This window comes from Mchenga conophoros, linkage group LG15 (genome assembly GCF_057382185.1).
Source record: "Mchenga conophoros isolate Kocher_MC1m ecotype Shallow Benthic linkage group LG15, M_conophoros_male_GT1.1, whole genome shotgun sequence".
NCBI lineage: Eukaryota > Metazoa > Chordata > Actinopteri > Cichliformes > Cichlidae > Mchenga > Mchenga conophoros.
Genome location: NC_140540.1, coordinates 25444471 through 25465492, shown reverse-complemented (window position 1 = coordinate 25465492; position 21022 = coordinate 25444471). Strand labels below are relative to the sequence as shown.

General features: G+C 39.0%; 1 protein-coding gene across 3 annotated transcripts in view; it reads right to left on the bottom strand.

Annotated features, from left to right (window-relative positions):
• Positions 1-16907, bottom strand: part of mei4 (meiosis-specific, MEI4 homolog (S. cerevisiae)) — an 83624-nt gene extending 66717 nt beyond the window's left edge. For all 3 annotated transcript variants that reach the window (XR_014888488.1, XM_085246149.1, XM_085246150.1), the window contains exons 1-3: positions 16651-16907; positions 15398-15643; positions 13655-14172 (exon numbers count right to left, since the gene is read on the bottom strand). Coding sequence is in view for 2 of the 3 variants with exons in the window: in XM_085246149.1 (XP_085102275.1) it covers positions 13655-14172; positions 15398-15643; positions 16651-16678 (792 nt within the window). In the remaining variant the exon portion in view is untranslated. The remainder of the gene's footprint in view (positions 1-13654; positions 14173-15397; positions 15644-16650) is intronic.
• Between the last annotated feature and the right edge of the window lie 4115 nt (positions 16908-21022).

Here is a 21022-nt window from a genome sequence, read left to right as displayed (position 1 = left end):
AGTCACGGCTTCCTTCTACATATAGCTTTGCAAAAACAGCATAAAAAGCGCTTGAAGCAACAAAACCATAATATTCCAGAAACACGCTTTGCCGATCCGATCACCTGTTTATAACACTTCCTATGTTGGAATAGACGTCAGCGCGAACTGTCGCGTGTCCACCATTACCTGGCCAAAACTGGAACTGACGTCATTTTCGTGGAAAATGTAGTTTTGTACCTTCGGGGCCTTATAAGCCTGTACTGGTGTTTTTAAAAGTCATGTTTGACTTCATACTTTTCTGAATAGTTTCTGGGATGCTTAGAACTCAAATTGCACTATTTATTTTCATTTTTCCAGCAGTATATAAAAATTTGTGTATCTCAAAACTAAAACTATGAAGACACTCAAAATAAATTTCCTGTTGTTAGAAACTATTTTGTGCAACCTTAATGTATTTACAGTTTTGAGGAACAAAACTTAAATTTCTCTAACTAGAAATATATGTAAAAAACAAAAAAACAACAACTATTTTTTGTAGTTTATTGCACTTTTTTGCAATTTATGTAGTTATTATAGAGTTAATGCATACATATTATCAAAATCTGGGCTATAACAGTTATATTGATGTATAGCAACTTGAAATACTCCCAAAAATGGCACTACAGCATGTACAAATATAAAGATAACTCTGGCAGACTTGGTTCTATGGTAGGTCTTAAAGGGTTAAATGAGAATAAGAAAGAAAAGTATTTCTTTGTGCCCCCCATTCCCTGTTAATGCTCTACCTGCCCCCCTGGCAAAACTTTGCTAGACCCACCCCTGCACAGTTACCAGTTTTCAGCTACGTAGAAAATGATCCTGGTGTTATTTGTCTCTCAGAAACAGTTCATAACTTCCCTTCAACTCATTCATTTCACCTAAAAGGTAAACCTGTTTGTCCTTTACCTGTTCAGCTCACCACATATCCAAACCGATATCATGACCAGCAGCTTTACAGCTGTGGCTCCAGCAAACATCGGCTGATACTAGAAATTAATATTAAATAAATTCTAACAACAGCTGAGCAAGCTTAAACGTGCTGCTGTTATTTAACGCGACATCTGCTGGTTTCCTCTTTCTGGCGCAAAGTGGGCGATAAATAAACAAGAGAGAAAAGGCGATCAGCTGATCATTGATCAGTTTCATGATTAAAAAACTCCAGCTTTGTGTCTTTTTTAATTCTAGCTGAAGTACGGGACAAACTGTGTTCCTTCTCAGCTCAGTACGAAACGCGTAATATTTTCTCTGAATACGGGACGATTCCGGTTTTTACAGGACGGTTGGCAACTCTATTAACTAACCTTATGAATAAAATAAAGTTCACTATCAGTAACATCATAGCAACCGAACAGCTGTATAGAAACTCCGTCATGCTAGCTAGTACACAGTAAGAGTTATTGTAACTGACTGTAAAAAGTCAGCACAACGAAAATAAACTAAACTTGGTTTAAATCTGACCCAGATAGACTGCAGGTCATAACTTCTTACCTGAAGTTCAGTTCTCTCCTCCTTCTGCCTCCCCTTTCCGTCATCCACCTGCTGGCCTCTGTGGAAGCTCCGCCATAGCCACCACCAAACAACTGAGTTATTTTTACACATCGACCAGCATCCGGCCAGTCCACCACCTTTCATTGTTTATACCGTTACAAAACAAACAAACAAAAAACAATCGGCCCATAAAAATGAAAAATCACCATCACAATGCCCGGTGGGCCGATGGCCAGTCCAGCTGTGGCACGCGTGCCCTGGGTTGCCGACCCCTGCACTACTCTATATTTCTAGGAATACAAAGTTTTAAAAAAGCAGTGATTAAAGTCACTTTATGGTGTTTTTAACTTTTTAAAACCTATTTCTTATGAGTCACTCGATTCAACATTTCAAGTCATAATAAGAAAAACAAAAGATTAAAGAATAAATCACTCCATCCTGGATGATCAGTTGTTTTATAGCTGTCCCCCAACAAAGAAAAACTGCGAGAGGACTCGTGTTAAACTGCACCTGAACCTCGCCTTCCATCTCCAAAACCTAATTTCCAGGACCTCTGATTCATGTATACAGACCACCTCTTGTTTTGTGGGGAAAAAAAGTCATCACATAAAGAAGAGTTAGAGCGTCGATTTTGATAAGACTTGTGCTGGATGGTGTGCGGTGGGCCTGTGCTAGACAGACCCAACAGATGGCATGAGTGAATATGTCCACACAGCAAGATGAGATAAACAAGTTAAATATTACAACAGGCAACTGTCAGCCACAGCACCAAACACACTGACAGGTGAGGAGAATAACACTGATTATCTTGTTACAGTGGCACTGCCAACGGGTGGGATACATGAGGGCAACGGGGGAACAGTCAGTTCTTGGTGTTGATTCACTGATGGAAAGAAAATGGATCTGAGACTTTAGAAAGTCACAGATTGTGATGGTTGAATGACTGAGACAGAGCATCTCGACAACAGCAAGGACCAGTGATGAAATACCCACCAAAAGTGGTCCAAAGATAATCAGTGAGCCAGCAACACAGTCAGCCCGATGCTCACTGATGTGTGGAAGGAGTGAACTCTGGACCGAAGCATATTCAAGTGCACATTTGTTTTATTTGATGCCATTCACACACAAATTGGAGAAAGGGTTTAGGATATGGAACCTCGTCTTTCTCAGGGCCTTGAATGTATTGTAACAGCACATTTCAAACAAGTTTGGGCAATTCTTTTACATTTCTTCATCAAATAAACATGCAAAGAGTCAAGACTGTGGCTCTCTGTGCAAGTGAAACAGGCATGAGAGCCAAATAACTTAATCTGAAATATAAAAAAAATTCTTGATGTCTCTACAGGAGAGAACAGTAGTGGTGGCTGATCACAGGATCCTCTCAACCTATCAAGATAGCAAAGTCTACCACAGAGAGAAGACTGAAAATATGGAGGTTTCAGGTAAGTTGGATGGGTTTCTCCCAGAAGGTCGTCATGTTAGCTTCGTGTCAATCAGTTCTGTTTGACGCTAGACTGCTAACAGCCAGACGGACAGACAAACATAGTTTGAGAGATATAATTTTAAAATTTTGTGTGATGGCAGATACCAATAACCATTTGAGCTGATTTAATTTTAGTGAAAATCAGGTCAAGGTCACAACAAATGTCAAAATCAGTAAAAACATCTTCAAGCTTCCCAACAACACACCTGATCTTTGGGGACATAAGTACCTAGGTTTGCTAAACTAACCTTCACCTTCATTATTAGCGCCCAAAGTTCACCTCGGGAAAAAAAATGTCTAGAAACCACATAGAGTAATACATCATATGAACAGGCACGAAGACAGCTGTCCAACACGCTTTTTATTTTTTCAATTCAGCATGACAGTGACACAATAACAGGCTAACGTCATCATAAAAACAAAGTGCTAATACAAGTTAGTGTAAGTGTTAGTACAGCCCTTACCCTAAAGGGGAAGGGCTGTACTAATTCTCTGAATGCTTTTGTTCTTAAAGTGCTGGACTGTTTGATTGGATCCCTTTAAAAACGAAATTTCATGTATAAAATTTCACTTTAAAATTTTAGATAAGTCCCTACAGAGTAATGGTTCAATAATTCATTCATTACTTTTGTATGCTGATGTATATTAGAATAATAAAATACCAAGGCCCGCCTTAACTCACACCAAACCTTTCAGGAACAATGAATTAGACCAAAAATGACCCAAAATAATCAGCAAAGTCGATCCAGAAATCTTTGAAGGTTGAGGTACGACTATGTTGCTCATTAATCTGATTTTATCAGCATTTCGACCCACAAACAAACGAAGACTAAAAACAGCTACAATAAATCCTGACAAACCATCACAAATGACTGAAGGGTCAGACTGAGCCGCATGCAAAAGACTCTCCACAGCGTATTACAAATTAGCATTTTAACAATGATTATGACAATTTGCCCAGCTACATGTTAGTCCTCGATAAGAGGAAATTGGGTATAAAAATGTCTGTAAGCGCTTGAGTTTTTAAACCTAAAATTAAAGCTGAGACTGTGAATCACACCTAGGTTTTTTAATTTCAGATAAATTATGGTGGGGAAGCAGATCCAAAATTATTCGCTTTATATAACCTATAATTTCCGCACATTTGGTTTATGTATTTGCAAAACGAAGAAGAACTCCGGGCAAGACAAGGAATACTTTGAGTTTAAAATCCTGAAAGATATAACATTTAAGTCCTCTCTTTTTTAAAGCAATTGCATGAGGTAATCACAAGCAGATTAATCATTTATTTAAAAGTAAGTTTTATTATTTTGTGTTCAATTGTGTTTGCAATTAAACGAAAGTTCCTGACAGAAACAGAGCGACTGCTTGTGTATAAAACATCTCACGATAAACTGGATCAAGACTGATGTTGTTTATTAAATGATTTCAACAGTTTTAATAGGCAGGGAGGTCGTAATAATGCACGATAGTGTTCTCCCTCATCTCTGTCAGTTAAAGGGAGACACTGAAATCTACTCAAAGCTCCACGAACTTTGCCAGACAATCTCGTCTGCTCACAGATATGAAATTGTTCTTGAACGGCGTGTTTAATAGATTAGTCTGGTGTCAGAAAGCTTTACAGTCGTGTCCCAGCTGCCGTTTTTTCCTCCTCGATCATGTCAGGAGCCGTTTCCAGTATTATAATTACCCCTGCCCTTCATCTCTGACCTCCTCTGCCATATACGAACTGTCTGTGACAATCAGTTTGACTGGCAGAGCGATGGCGTGTTCGTCAGAAACAGAAAGAGTTCATTAAACGGCTATCCTCAAAGTCCTTTCCAACGTCCTGACCCAAGAAGTTACAGAGAATGCAAATTTTTAATGGAAGCTGAGAGAAGGCTATCAGCTGCACAATGAAAATGCTTAGTGTGCTGGAGACCCCAGAGCCCCGCGTTTAAAGATAGAGCAGTGAATGACCACATTTTGCTTCAGATATAAGCGCTCTTAATTATTTAATAAGACGGTTCATAAGGTGCTCCTCTGCAAACTACTTAATAACAAATACGTAGAATAAGTGGGACCTCTGAGTATTTAAAAACCTAAAAATAAGTGAATGTTTGGATGGCATAAAACATGTGACACAGCAGGGTTCAGTGTGTTTTCCATTTTAACAAGTGAAAATGCTTCACATGCTCAACAATGAAGGCCGTTACACCTGGTTTCTGTAGCCAGGTCCACACTCCTCCTACCAGGAAAATCAAGCTAAAGGGGTTTTTGTATGCTTGCATTTGATATGACAGAGCAGCTGTGTTTATCAGTGATGAGCTAATGATGAGCCGTATTCCAGTCCGGTCGTGTTACAGGTTAATCAGGAGTGACAGGAAACATGTAAACAGACAGCATCTGCCTCTCCAACTGCCAACCACGAGGTCGAAGAGCTCAGACTTCATGAAAACGTCGTGCTGAAAAGTTTCATTACCCTATTTTCTGTTAACACCGACAGACTGCGAACTCTTAACTTGGAGAATGCAACATTTCATTCATCAGACCAAAGCAAACACTGGAAACAAGAGGAGAGCAGAAAACTACAAAACCTGTGCCATCCCCAGTCAAAACAAAGGATGTGCATGATTTTTAAATATTCAAACAGTTATAATAACATATACCTTATATATCAGTCATGGATGGGCCTCCCAGAGCCTGGACCTCAGCATTTCTGAAGCAGCATGAGATCATCCTGACAGAGAACAGAACAAAACGTAGAAGCATCCAAAGAAGAGTTTTGATTGGAGAACGATTCCTGAAGATCCTCACAGAGCTGACAGAGAGCTGCTCAGAGCTTTACAAAATCTTTAAACCCATTTCCCATTTTCCCAGATAAATTTAAAGGGATGGCTCTAAACTTTTGCACAGCACTAGTTATTCCAGAAATCATCATCTGCTGCTGCTTTTTAATGCTTTAATGAGTTAAACACTCTGTAAAATGTTTTTACAGTATTACTGTTAGCAGTGCGCATTATCTGGGATGTTTCAGTGCCAACAGCTCTGAATTGACATGCAAAGGCTTCGTCCCAAAGCTGCTGTTTTGTTCTATAGTTCATCCACCACACCAGAGCGCATCGATAACAGAAGAGGTAGAAAAACCAGTTTCTCCAGGCTCGGCAGCATCAGTGCACCAGAGTGCACCACAGCCTGGAGCTGCTGCATTTTAAGAACGGGCCCAGCTGAGCTCAGTGAACTGCATCACCTACAGAAGAACGATCACATTTTAAAAGCTATTTCTCTGCCTGTGTACAACCATGTCTGACTCAGAGGAGAAACTTTACACCTCTGTGCTGAGCGCTGCTTCATTCTGCAAAAAAAAAAATCAAACCCCAGACTGAAAGAGGAGGGAGCACATCAGAAACAGTGATTGCACATGCATCACTGATTGGTCAAATCGAACCATCAAAGAGGATTTTTGCTCTGAGTTGGAGTCACACTGGGGAAAACTGTTGGAGGAGAAGTTACTGGAACCGTATGCAATAAACTTTGAATCTCGCCCCCTGTGAAATGGGCGCTTCAAAGACAGGGACCACATCGTTTTCAAAGTGACTTTTGCTCCATGAAGATGGTGATAAAACATAAAAATAACAGGCCACTGCATGCAATCTGGTTCTGGTTCTGGTTCTGCTAGTACGGTCATTAAATGTGATAAATCAGTGAAAAATCACAAATCTACGGAAGCGTAGAGCAGCCACCCAGGCAAAAGAAAAATACAAGTGTATCACGTTATAACGTGAAAGGTTTATTGTTCTAACAAGATACTTTTCCTGTTTGTACAATATACTATTCATGTTTGTACAATATACTTTTCACGTTTGAACAACATAATATCACGTTATTACAATATACATAATTATCACGTTCGTACAATATAAATATTATATTGTACGAACGAACCAATTTTACTCCAGCTTTCCGGTTTTCTCCAGACTGTTCTATTTTAAAGACTGAAAACACCCAAAAATATATAATCTCAGCATAAGAAAATAAGGAAATTTGTACTTTTTTTTGAAAAACTTGTTCAATCTTCCCCCTCAGTGCCAAACAGCTTTTTCTGCTGTTGACTTTTGTTTGGTTGGGCTTGTTGGATTGGATGACTGAAAGGTCAAGAAGCGACACATAATGGCAATTTAGCAATTTATTGATTTAGCAAACAGGGGGATCAGTAGTATGTGGAAGAACCGCACACAGCCACAAACGCCTGGCACTAGGGCTGCTCAATTAATCAAATTTTAATCACGATTACGAGCTGGGCTTTCAACGATCATTAAAAATGACTGAGCCGATTATGAGCCCCTCCCTCATGCTTTACTCTCGCGCTGCTCCGTGTGGCAAATCGAGCGCACCTCTCTGCATTTCGAACACCCGTCACAACAATTAGGAGGACCCGAGGGAAGCTCGGAAAGCTAAGCAGAAGTTATTTGGAGAGGAGAGTGACTGCCGTTGGTTGAAAAGAGGTAAAAAAAACCAAAAAACTTCAGTGGTGTGGAAACATTATGGGTTCGCGGAGTCAGATGTGGATCAAGTAGACATAGTGTGTAAACTTTGCTATGGTGTGGTAGCTGCACCACAGAGCAACACTGCAAAGTTCACTAAACATAGATGTTTACATTTTTCATTTATTTTTTATATTGCAAACATTTGCACTGTTATCAGTATTTGCACACTTTTTTATATTATTTTTTTAAAGTCATTATTCAATACATTGTTATTTTTAACCCTTTAAAGCCGGTCAGAGCAGCACGCTCTGTTTTGTGTAACTATTTTTAAATCCCTGTAGAACCTGAACCATGTAAGCTAGCGCAATAATTTTTTTTGCATATGAAACCAGAGGAGTTGTACTTACATCTTATGCCATCAGCTTGTCCTCGGTCACGATTTCCTTCCACATAAAGCTTTGCAAATATTGCATAAAAAGCGCTTGCAGCAACAAAAACATAATACTCCAGAAACACGCTTTACCGATCCGATCAGCTGTTCCTAACACTTCCCACATTGAAACAGACGTCACCGCTAACTCACGCATGTCCGCCATTTCCTGCCCGAAACTGGAAGTGACGTCATTTTCGCGGAAAATGTAGTTTTTTACTTGTAGGCCTTAAAAGCCTATACTGGTGTTCTTAATAAGTCAGGTTTGACTTTTCTGAATAGTTTCTCTGATGCTTAGAACTCGAATTGCACTGCTGGAAATAGTTTATTTTGATGCACATGCTGTTTTCTTTGCAAATTTGCATCATAGGATTGTTTTTCGTTTGTCCTGCAGCATATAAAAATTGCTGTATCTCCAAAATAAAACTATGAAGACGCTCAAAATAAATTTCCTGTTGTTGTAAACTATTTTTTTGCAACTTTTTTGTATTTAAAGTTTTGAGGGATAAACCTCTTAAATTTCTCCAAGTAGAAATATATGTTAAAAAAAAAAACAAAAAAATGATTTTCAATTTTTTTGTAGTTTATTGCAATTTTTTGGAATTAATGTAGTTACTATGGACTTAATACATACATATTATTAAAATATGGGCTATAACAGTTGTATTGATGTATAGCGACTTGAAATGCTCCCACAAATGGCACTACAGCATGTAAAAAAAATAATATAAGCTCTGGCGGACTTGGTTCTATGGTAGGTCTTAAAGGGTTAAATAAATATCGTCAAATAATCGAGATCTCAATTTCAGTGAAAATAATCGTGATTATCATTTTTGCCATAATCGAGCAGCCCTACCTGGCACCTCCTCCTCATGGTGGTCACCAGCTTGGCCATGCTGTGAGTGACGGCCTCCTAGCTGCAAATCAACAGGAGCTCAGCAGCCTTGCTTTTATACAGAAATATGGCCAGTTCAGTCCCCCAATGCAAAGAGATAAGCTGTACTCGTCAGTGCAGGCTGACCCTGAGTAGTTGCAGTTTCTTGGCAAACTCTCTACATTTCTACATCAGACAGCAGTTATTTGCAAACCTTTACCAATGTCTCAGAGTGACTGCAGTCAGTCCGATTCAGACAGTGATTGTTTGGAGACAGTTTGCCAGGCAAAGGTGTTAAATGCTCAACCTCCAGATGGCCTGTTGGTCGCTGTAACTACTTTCAGTGCAACTACTGATTTTTGATGTTTATGTTTTTTTGTGTAGTGGCTATACAGGTTTACATTCATAGATTGTAAAGAATCACTAACAGCAATGATAAATACGAATTACAATTTTGAGGCTCTCCAGGCTAAATTTCTTTTAATGCGAGTGTAGCTTAAACAGATCAAATGTGCCCATTACATATATCCAGTGTTGGGACTAACGCGTTATTAAGTAACGCGTTACAGTAACTACGTTATTATTGTGGTAACGAGCACGGTAACTAGTTATTATGCCAAAACCGGGAACGCGTTACTCGTTACTGGGATTTAGATAGGCTCGTTACTCGTTACTTCGTGTGGTGGCTATCGCGGAGCTTCCACAGATTCAATAACATTAGCAAGTGGTGGAGGCCAGCAGGTGGATGAGGGAAAAGGGAGGCAAGAGGAGAGACCCGAAGTGGCCGCTGGTCCGAGAGTGTCAGGTGAACTGAACTTCAGGTAAGAAGTTATAACCTGCAGTCCATCTGGGTCAGATATGAACCAAGTTTAGGTGGAGTTTATTTTCGTTATGCTGACTTTTTCGTACTGCGTGCTAGCTAGCATGACGGAGTTTCTATACAGCTGGGTGGGTGCTATGTTACTGATGTTGAACTTTATTTTGTTCATAAAGTTAATTATTAGAGTTGCCAACCGTCCCGTAAAAAACGGAATCGTCTGGTATTCAGAATTACGCGTTTCGTATTGAGGTGAAAAGGAACACAGTTTGTCCCGGACTTCAGCTAGAATGAAAAAGGCACAAAGCTGTATTTATTCTGTGTCTCTGCTGCACAGCTGCCTCTTCTCCTCTCATCCTCTCACCCTCCCTCTCCTGTTTCTACTTCAATCATGAAACTGATCAATGATCAGCTGATTGGCTTTTCTCTCTTGTTTATTTATCGCCCACTTTGCGCCAGAAAGAGGAAACCAGCCGATGTCGCGCTAAACAACAGCAGCACTTTTAAGCTTGATCAGCTGTTGTTAGAATTTATTTAATATTAATTTCTAGTATCAGCTGATGTTTGCTGGAGCCACAGCTGTAAACCTGCTGGTCATGATGTCTGTTTGGTTATCTGGTGAGAGGGAAACATGAAGATGAAACCAGGAGATGTCCTTACTGAATCATCAGAGCTGTGATGGAGAAACAGGTTTACCTTTTAGTTAACATGAATGAGTTGAAGGGAAGTTATGAACTGTTTCTGAGAGACAAATAACACCAGGATCCTTTTCTAAGTAGCTGACAGCTGGTAACTGTGCAGGGGCGGGTCTAGCAAAGTGTTGCCAGGGGTCCATGTAGGGCATTAAAAGGGAAAGGGGGGCACAAGGAAATACTTTTTTATTCTCATTTAAAATGTCTCACTTTTAAAAAATAATTATCTGAATCTTACAACAAACAATTGATAGATTGATGCATATATACCATCAGAACAGTGTACATCACTGTCACAACAGTGTTTATTTTCATTCAAAGGCTTCATGATTTTTCCTATAATGGTGGGCCAGTCTCTAGTCAAAATGCCTGGGACGATTTTCTTGTCCCAGTCCAGCCCTGTATGCAGCTCATCTGCAGTCTGGTGTTACCTACATCTCCCTATTCAGAAGGCAGAATTTCCGAGTTCTGAGTACAATCGAAAGCACCACGACTGCAGTTTTTGTGTTGGATGTAAAAAGCAGGCTAGGATAGAATCAAGCGTGGGATTTCTCTCGTGGGAATGTGCACATTATCTTTTCCTTTCTATTGGTTGGTGGCACAGTGCACTTGTGGCAAGTAAGCAAGCTAGAAGACTGGCAATCTTGCTGGGTTACGGAAGCAACACATTAACAAGAGAATTCTGAGTAAAACCAAAGTTACTTTCCCTAGTAACTAGTTACTCTGAAAGTAACGAGTAACTTGAAGTAACTGAGTTACTTTTGATAGAAGTAACTAGTAATGTAACTAAGTTACTAATTTAAAGTAACTTACCCAACACTGCATATATCACATACTTTTAAAATGATCAAGCGCTGCTGCTGGTGTCGTAGTTAAACCCTGTTCTTCCGGCTGATGTTGCTCAGTTTGAATTCACTCTGCATTATTGTGATTATTAGTAAAATATATAAATATATAAAATAAAGCGCAGAATAAAATTGTAAATGTAAATCATTTACAATCACATGACTTCTCTGGATCTTCAGACATGCTGGTTAGATATGCTGTAATGCTCTCTCTTTCTCTACATCTGTTTGATGTATTAACAGTTTTTATTATTTTCATATTATTGTCCCTTCATTTGCATTTCTTTTAAATGGCTCCAGGAAGCTTAGAGCAAAGATATGGCTGCCATTCCAACCAGGCCGTACTTGTTCAGTCTTTTTCGTGAACTTTAACCTCCCACAGGCTGACTGAGGCCGGTAGAGTCTCAGATGGAGCTCTTGGGTCTTTTGCTGTTTTGCACAGTTTGACCTCAGGGTGAATCTGAGATGGGATGTCTAATCCAATGTGGCAACTGAATGCTGCAGATCAGCAAACTGCTGTAAGCACATACAGCAGCTGTTTTACAGTATGTGTTCACAGTTACTGATTATAAATCAATCAAGTGGATTTGACTGGCAGCACTTCAGTGTTACTCACACTTTAATTCATAGTTCCTCATCCAAACCAAGCCGAAAATACACCTGACCTGTGACCCCCACTACACATCCTATCAGTCTTCTATTATTAATCTATAAACATCTGCAAATAACTGACCAACTGCAGCTTTCAGTCACCCCTGTTGGCTACAGGCACTTCTATTAGAAAGAAGGAGGACAGCTGCTGTTGGCCTGCAGCAAAGTTTACAAGAAATATGAGGAATTGAGAGACTGGAGAAATAAAACTTCATCTGCATACAGAGAGCTTTAGCTTTTCATTTATTTTGCTGTATAACACAAAGCAGTGGTGGCTGGATGTTTCTCTTCATCTTGGTTGGAGGAAATATAATTTTTTTACATGTGAAGGTTTTGATGTCGACTGTAGTGCATCCAGGTTTAGTGTCCCGTAAACTGGACATCGGGCCACCGGTTATGTCGAACTGTGTACACTTACGGCAGAGCAACATCGAACAAACACTGTTCAGAATTCATGTGGAAAAAAGAAAAATCTCCAGTTTCATGAGGATGAAAACAAAGACAGCAACATGTTAACTCTCTGCACAACAAATATCTGCGTTGCTACAGCCACTCGCAGCCTCTCTGAGAGCCTCAGAGTTGCTCCTCTGTTTTATATCTTTGTAACTGAGTCTTTTCTTTCTTTTTTCTGTTTTTTATAGAGTAATTGATCAAAAGAAAAACTGGAGAGACTGAAAACAGTTGTGCTGTTTGCAGAGCCGGCTTTTAAATCCACCCCAGCGACGCGTCTCTTTCACCCCTAATCACACTCTGTGGTTGTTGGTGGTTCACTGGGCTAATGATCATTTTTTACATTTGCCTCTGAGCTCTCCGTTGCTGCTACATTCAGCTGAATCGACACATATTTTCACACAAACCCCCCAAAAATTAAATAAAGACAGACACAAAGACAAAGGAGATGATCCCTGTGTGAATGAAACCGTTAGCATGAGCCTTTGAGCACGTTTCACACAAAATACCCAAACAGAAAAGATCACAAAAGAAAAACTGCAGTGCAAAAACACATCGATGAGACATGATTACAGTAAGCACATTTTGGGGGCTGTAGTCTTTTCTCCATGTTGGTGTCCAAACTCTGAAAATCTTCACATACTTTGTCTATGTTGTCATAAAAGAAGTGTGAGGCTGACTTTAGTTTAGGACATCAGTGGTGCCCTTGAACGTCTCCAAACAAAGACACTCTGTTTTTTTCTGTGACTTTCACCATCATTCATTCTTCTGTGCTTCTCTGTCTGCCAGTTACTCTGCAGATCTCTGCTGCATGAAACAAAGAAACTCCCCACGATACACACTCACAGCACTGGGCTGAAGCCAAACTACCCACGATTACCACCGCTGAAAAGAGGATACGACTGGCTCCAGTCATAACTGACTGGCATACTGAAAGCCAGCAATGGCTCAACACACAACAGTCCAACTGGTCTACAAACTGGGAGCGTTTGTTGTAAATGGCCTGCAAATGGTAAATGGCCTGTATTTGTATAGTGCTTTACTTAGTCCCTAAGGACCCCAAAGCGCTTTACACTACATTCACCCATTCACACACACATTCACACAGGCTGTCTTGAGGCGGAAACTAAACAGAAAACGATGAGGACATGTCCATCAGGCAACAAGTTAATGAAAACAAACACACCCAAAAACTAAATCCAGGAAGTTGGGAAAGGTTTGGTGAGACAGCAAAAGAATGTAAAGAAAAAATCTCTTTGAATCTGCAGATCATTGCAGACTAAACAAAAACTGTAAAATAGCTCAAAGCTTCTGTAAACAAAGCGACTGTGTAAATTATGGAGACTCAAACAGAGCAAACCCTCTGCAGCCCGCACTGAGAAGCTTAAACCTGTAACTGTACAGCTCTAACCTCGGGGAAGGTTTTCCTGTACTCACCCCGTTGGGCCAATCACTGTGCAGCAGCATCCTGCTCAGCTCCCTCAGTGGCTCTTCCACACGTTTTACAAGCTCAGCCGACGGCAGCTGCTGGGAGCAGTAGAGGTCCATCGCTTGGGCAGCGATCTGGCAGGCCTTCAGGAGGAGGTTGTGTGATTCCAGCGTGGAAGAATCCCTGCAGGCGGCCGCCACAGAGTCAAGGAGCTGGCACACGGTGTCAGCAAGTACTGACCCCACGTCTCCATCACACCCGAACCACAGAGCTTCCACTCCTCTGCTGTTCCCATCCACTCGGTGCAGGGCACACAGCGACTGCATGAACTGCACATGAGGATGCAGCGTGGCTTCATCACGGTGACTGCAGGGAAACAGCGGTGGAGGGGAAGCGGCGGCAGGCTTGGCTTTATGCAGGAAGAGCTCGGGAGTCTCTGAGTCAAAGTCTTGCTGATGTTCTTCGCTGAACTCCACTCTTCCTGGACCAAACAAATCCTGGGAAGGGTCATCCATCCTGCTGCTGTCTGCAAAAAGAATTACACAGAAGAATGAATCGAGCGCACAGCATGTTCGTTTCCTGCTGCCTCAATGGGTTTGTGTGTGTGTTTGCGTTAATTTGGTATTTTAACATCTGAATTCTGAATGCTTTAAGTTAAAAGGCGAATGAAGGTCAGGAGACTCTCATCAATAAAGCGGTTTTGGGGCAAGAGGCCATCGCGGCCTGTGGGCGGGGCAATACTGGCAGCATATGTATGGCTTGGTTTAATATAAATAGTATAATAATCATGTAATTATGCCATAAAGAAGATAATCACAGTCACTTATTTCCAATATGATCCCCGTCGTCAGGACAAGCTGTCACTGAGCTGCCTTCAGCCGAATTTTACTGTCGACCTTGGAAGTTACAAGGTGCCGACATCTCATAAACTGGAGTTTATGTTTCAGCCTGCGCTCTTCTTCACACTCAAAAACATCGAGAGCTCACACCTCTAAACACCTCATTTTTTTTAAAGAGGGAAACTGTTTTAAATACTTTTAGAACATTATCGTTAATGGTGTGGCATTTATAGTATCTAATGAAGAAGCATTAGGGGCCAGACTGATAGTCTAATTTCGTATAAATATGTATTTACTTAAAGTGTACGTTTAAGAGTTTCTCAGAGGTAAAACTTCATTTTTGACCTTGAGATGAACCCTAATGCTTTGTTGTTTTAAAGGTCTCTAAAAACAGATCAGTGGGCTTCTGATCTCAGAATTACAGCCATCTTACCTCGTAACCCTGACAGCAGATGCACCTCGGTAGCCCTAAATGTCTCCCTACGGCCCTTGAGGTTTAGATTTAGGAGGACAAACGTTTTCCTTGAAACAAAAGGTTTCATAAAGGTGGCTCTATTTATAGCTCTGTTTGTTTTTATATGCAACAGTCTGTTAAATGACAAAAAGATGGAGCCTCTGCTGGGAACCAGGATTCATTCAGGTATGGGAAATGAATGATATCATCATTTAAGCCTGTCATGGCGCCTGACGAGAACCAGCAGGCAGCTACAGGTCTCCCACATAAAAGAGGAATGATGGGCAGTAAGTGTGGAAAGAAGGAGAGCGCATATAAATGTGCCATATAGAGTTTTAGAAGTAGACTCTGTAAATAAGCAGCATTTCTACAGGATTTAATTCAAATTAAAAACTCTTTATTAATTATACTAATAAGCCACTCTGACTTCAGTGAGCTGACTCTGGAGGAAGGCCTACCTGCCACCTGCGTGCTGCTCTTTGAGGCACATGTCGCTGTGGCGATCAGTGCTTCCTGCCGCAGCCTCAGCACCTCCCGCTGCAGCTCCTCTGCTTTCTTCTTCCAGCCTTCATCCTGACTCCTCAGCCTGCAGCCCAGAGCCTCGGCGTACTGCCTGCCGCTCATACCCGGGGGGCGGTTTCTTATTAAAGCCACCGCCACCGCCACTTTAGCCTGCGTGGAAAACCACTCGGCTCGACTCAGTCCTAAAAGATAGGGGCAAATATTTCAGGAAGTCCACATTCCAAAAACTGATGGGCTGACTAACTGCATGAATGTAGAATGTAGAAATGTTATTAGAAACATAGTTTTATTAGGTTAAGCATATTTAATGTGTGTTTTTTTTTAAATAATATCTATATTTTAAATAGGTTTAATTATATTTTCTTTCAGTCTTAACTTAAAATAAAAAAGTGAAACTTTAACTTTTGTTCTCCTTCCCTTTAATTAATTTTACTTCTCAGGTTTAATTTTATTGGATATTATTTACATTTTTTGCTCATTGGAGTTTTTTTCCTTTTACCTTTAATGCATTTTGGGGGGGGGGTATTTTTACTTCTTATATTTTATTTAAATTCTTTACTGACTGAACTTAAATATTAAAGCCAAATTAACAAAAATTACACATTTTTCCTTTTTTCTGTTTATCGCTAATTTTACTGTTCTTTATAGTCTAGTTTTTACATTTGAAGGTGTTAATTTATTTAATTGTTATAGTTTAAGTTAACTAAACTAAGTTTAGTGAGTGTCTTCTGTCACATTTTAACTGAGTGCTTATCCAATGAGCCAGAGTATAATAGACAGTACACAGGACAATACAAAATATATAACGCATTTATTCACTGATACAATGAAATTATGTCCTTCATGCTGCATGTGGTAGTGGTGATCATTTTGTCCCAATTTTATCCAAATATATTATGCATCTATTTTTGGACAGGCAGCTAATAGAGCGCTAGAGAGAAATAAACCCATGACTTTATTTTACAGCTCACACAGTCCATCCGTTTTTATTTTCTATATTTTCATATACCCTTAGCTGAGAGGAGAACTAAAACTGAGTGAAACTTTGCTTCAGGTGAAGTTAAAACTACAAACTACAAAATCTAATGGGACCTAGCTAGCTGCACAGCTAACAGTCCAGCTAATGTTCACCATTTTTCTCTGCACTCTTCAACAAACTGATATACAAACTACACAAATAACTATTTACCTGTTGAGCCGTCATCCTCTTTCTCCATTAGCCGCTGCCTGTCCTCCTCACCTTCCGAATAAACTTAACTGAAAGTCCTTCACTTTCAGAGCTAGCCTATCTTCAGCAGCTAGAAAGATGGTAGTGATGTGTCGGTGTGAACGAAATGGCTCTTAGAGCCGACTCTTTGACGTGAACTACGTGAGCTGGCTCCTTTTGTTTTTTTTTTTCTTTCACCCTCTCTCTCGCACTTTTTTTCCGCTTCACTCTGCATGCCAGCCTTGTGCTTTGCGCTGAGCAGAGGGGGGAGGGGCAGTAGTTACACTTGCAGTAGCACAGGTATGGGCTCAAAATGTGGTCATAAATATTTTGTACTTGTAAATCAGGATTTGTATGTGTAAAAAAAAAATGTGTGTGCCTAAAAAAGATTTGCATGTGTAAAAAAATTTGTGTGTGCATAAAAAAGATTTGTATGTGCGTAAAAAAGATTTGTATGTGTAAAAAAGATTTGTGCGTGCATAAAAAAGATTTGTATGTGTAAAAAAGATTTGTGTGTGGACTTAGCCAAAAAAAACCCTGCAAGTTACAAGTACGAATTTTGACCCTATTTTTCTTCCTTTCATCTGATTGGTCAATGTCGTGTCAATCACAAATGTAACAATCCAATCAGAGAACAGATGGGTTTGGCTGTCAGAGGGGCGCTTTTTTGAACTGCAGGTCTTTGAAGGGAATAAATGCCCTTTTACATGCCAACCCAGCGTTTTCTTTAATCACCACGAAGGAAAACAGTCTGTGGTCGTCCGAGTTTGGTGATTTTTGTGTCACAGGTCTACGTGTTTAATATAGGGACTTCCACAGCCTTTTCAACAAGCTGTGGATGATAAAGGATTCAGAAAGTTTATTCATGCAGGCCCATATGACAGAGAATGTGCATCTTCTTTTTGTTTTCATATTGTAATTTATATTTAATTGTGTTGTGGTTTGCAGGTTTTGTGTTGTTTCATTTTAAATTAGTTTAAAAGGAAAAAGCTGAAAATTTAAATAGTTAAAAGTTGAAATGTAAATAGTTGGTTTTTGTATTTAGGGCTGTGCGATATGACCAAAATCTCATATCCCGATATTAAGACATCTATCGTCTAGGGGTGGGGGAAAAAATCGATACTGTATAGTATCGTGATATTTTGTTTGCTAATAATGTATCGATACAGGGACAGAACAAATCGATATTTTGTTACAAAAAAAGTTTTTGTGGACTGGAACTCTGACTTCAGAGCATGTTGATCCTTTTTCTGAGCAAGAATCCTGACATTCCTTCACTGTCCAAATGTGTTTAACTTGTTTTTTGGCAGCAATAAACATGACAGTTTACTTCTTTTAATTTAAGACATGATTTATTTTAATTAAGTTTAAAACTTTTTTATTTAATGTAAAATTATATTTTGTTTTAATTTACTTTCAAATTCTTCAGTTGCTGAATGGGCTGCATAGTTATCATAAATTGCATAGTTCAGAATAGCTATAATTATACCAGATGGTTGCATTCAGTTAAGTTGGACTAGACTGTAATACAAACCGTTCAGTTTGTCACCAATAAAACTGACTGAAATGAGACAAAGACTGAGTGTGAGACTTTGACATTAGATAAAATGAATATTGATAAAGTTTACCTTTATGTACAGAATCTGAATACCGCAAAATATTTTTAAAAATTGCAATAATATCGTATTGTGCATTAAGTATCGTGATAATATATATGGTGATTCCCACCTCTACTATCGTCCGATAACGATATAAATCACAAAAATGTAGCTTTTTTATGTAAATTCTGTGAATCTCGGGCAGCTCAACTTGCGTGAAGTGTTTCCAGCTGGGCGTCATGTACCTGGAGTCGAGTGTTTTAACTGATGCATGAAACTATACATTTTTAGACACAAGTTGTAACGGCCACCGTTTTCTTTGTGAGTATTTATTACACAGCGTGCTGCAGGGAAAAGCCTGTTCTAATGTTTGAGTCTAAGGTTTATTTTTTAGCACCTGACGGCTCTTTTTTTGCTTCTCATCCGCAAACACTCTGCATACCCTTTCACGTGATTCAGTTTATTTTGAAGTCTGAAGTCTTAACAGGATCTTGAGCTTTTATTGTGAAAGGTTTATGTAGAACAAGCGGACACGCGGTGGTTTTACCGTCGTTGTTGATAACGACAACGCATAAAAACAAACGCCTGTCTGTCTGTAGTGTGGTTATATTAAATATAAGAGAAAGAGAGAACTGTAGGAAATTAATAAAGCCACTACAATAACCATCAAAATAATGAAAAAATATTGCCGTAAATCGTTTATTTTGCGACACCACAAAACAAACGATTGCATAAAATGAAACGATAGATGTTTTTATATCGTCATCCGATATATATCGTTATATCGAACAGCCCTATTTGTATTATATGATTTATTTATTACATTTTATGTGGAGTGAATAAATAAAAGTATATTTACGGTGGCCCCTAGAGACAAAGCACGTACAAACTTCAAAACACGCACAAACCCTGAAGCACGTAAAAACTCCAAAACACGTACAAAACACAACAGAAGTGTTCCAGGATGCTAGGCCTGGCGTTGAGCTTTTGTTACCTAGAGGCTACACAAGCCAGCAAGTACCAATGACCGGGTTTGGTGTGTGGTAGTAGCAGGTAAATGAACATTTTTTTAAAATTTTTGAATATATATAAGTGCTTGTGTAGAAATACACAAACAATACACATATGCTTTCAATTGTGTAATTTAAGTGATTTAGGTAGCTCTGTTTTGAAGTTCAGTTAACGCTAGAAATGTGTTTCGGAGTTTGTACGTGCTTTTTGGAGTTTGTATGTGTTTTGTCTCTATGGGCCACTGTATATATTTATGTATAAACATATATAAATAAAACCACTTTTTTTTTACATTAGTAATTCCTTTTGTGCATAATTTCATATTATTGTTAATAATAAATTAATTAAAACAACAAAACAACCTGAAGAGCGGTTCAGAGCCGAAAGAGCCGGCTCTTTTCAGTGAGCCGAACCGAAAGAGCCGGTTCTCTAAAAAGAGCCAGAAATCCCATCACTAGAAGATGGTACACTAAAAATCTGTTACTGGGAAGATTCTGCTTCTCAGAGGTAGCCATTAGAAAAAAGGATATAAGATAAGTTATGAGATTTAAATTACTGCATTAAAAATGTTATTTTTAATTTTAATTTTATGTTTTTTTAATCTGGTTATTTAAAATATCTATAGCTGTTTTAAAATGGAAAGTAGAAGCAAACATTTTAAAATAAAAGCATAACCTACTGCAGAGGATAATTAGCTTGTTTGGATGTTGCATATCAGGTGTTATTCTTTCCTTTCAAGACCAGATGTTTAAAGTGTGATGATTATTTTTCTTAAAGTACTGGTCATTAAAGCAAAACTTAATCAACAAGATATTTTAATGCAACACTGCTCCATAAAACTTTTCTCTTTGCGCTAAAATGTGCCATGGTAGTTAAAAGAATAAAACAAATAAATAACTATACTAATTTAATGTGATTTTTTAAAATATATATTAATATTTATTGTTTGGTCTGCTGAAGATCACGCCCATATATAAGATGGAAAAAGTCAAAATATCGTAAAGGAACATTCAAATACATTAGACACATACATTAATTTGCTTTGATTATTTATTATTTAGGTAGCACACAGATAAAACGGGTTGAACTGAAGAGTTCTGTTTTACTTTTTTCCTCATGTCTTCCTCTGGCTTCACCTGTCTTGACATTTTTAAGGACTTTTATTCACCTTCTTTTTATACCTTCACATGCAGTGGCAGTTACACACAGTAAAGCTTACACTGTAAATGCAGGAGTGTTGGACATATATTTTTTAAATAAAAAAATAAAGATAAAAAATATAAAAGACTAAAGGATAACCAGAGACACAGACACAGTTTAAAATGTTCCCATTTTAAAAGATTTTTATTGGGCCTTTGAGTTCACAGTGTCATGTATACACAAATATATTTATATGTATTTCACTTGCAAAGCTACCACAGTGGTAAACATAGCTGGAGTGGCCATCGGGCATACCGGGCATTCATCCGCTGGCGATTTTTTGTTTTTATGGGCCGATCAATTTTTTTTTTTTTTTTTTGGAAGGGTATAAATGATGAAAGGTGTTGGATTGGCCAATTGGTCATGATCGACTCTGGGCTGGACCAATTACAGCCGAGGAGGTCGGCTGCACCCTCCCCCTTGTTTAGCAATCTTATAGACGAACTAAAGAAAATGGAGAACAAAAAAAGGAAAGGAGGTGCAGAAAAAATTAGGGCCTCTGGATGTCTGGAGTTTTGATCTCCTCCATACCTGCTTCATGCCCT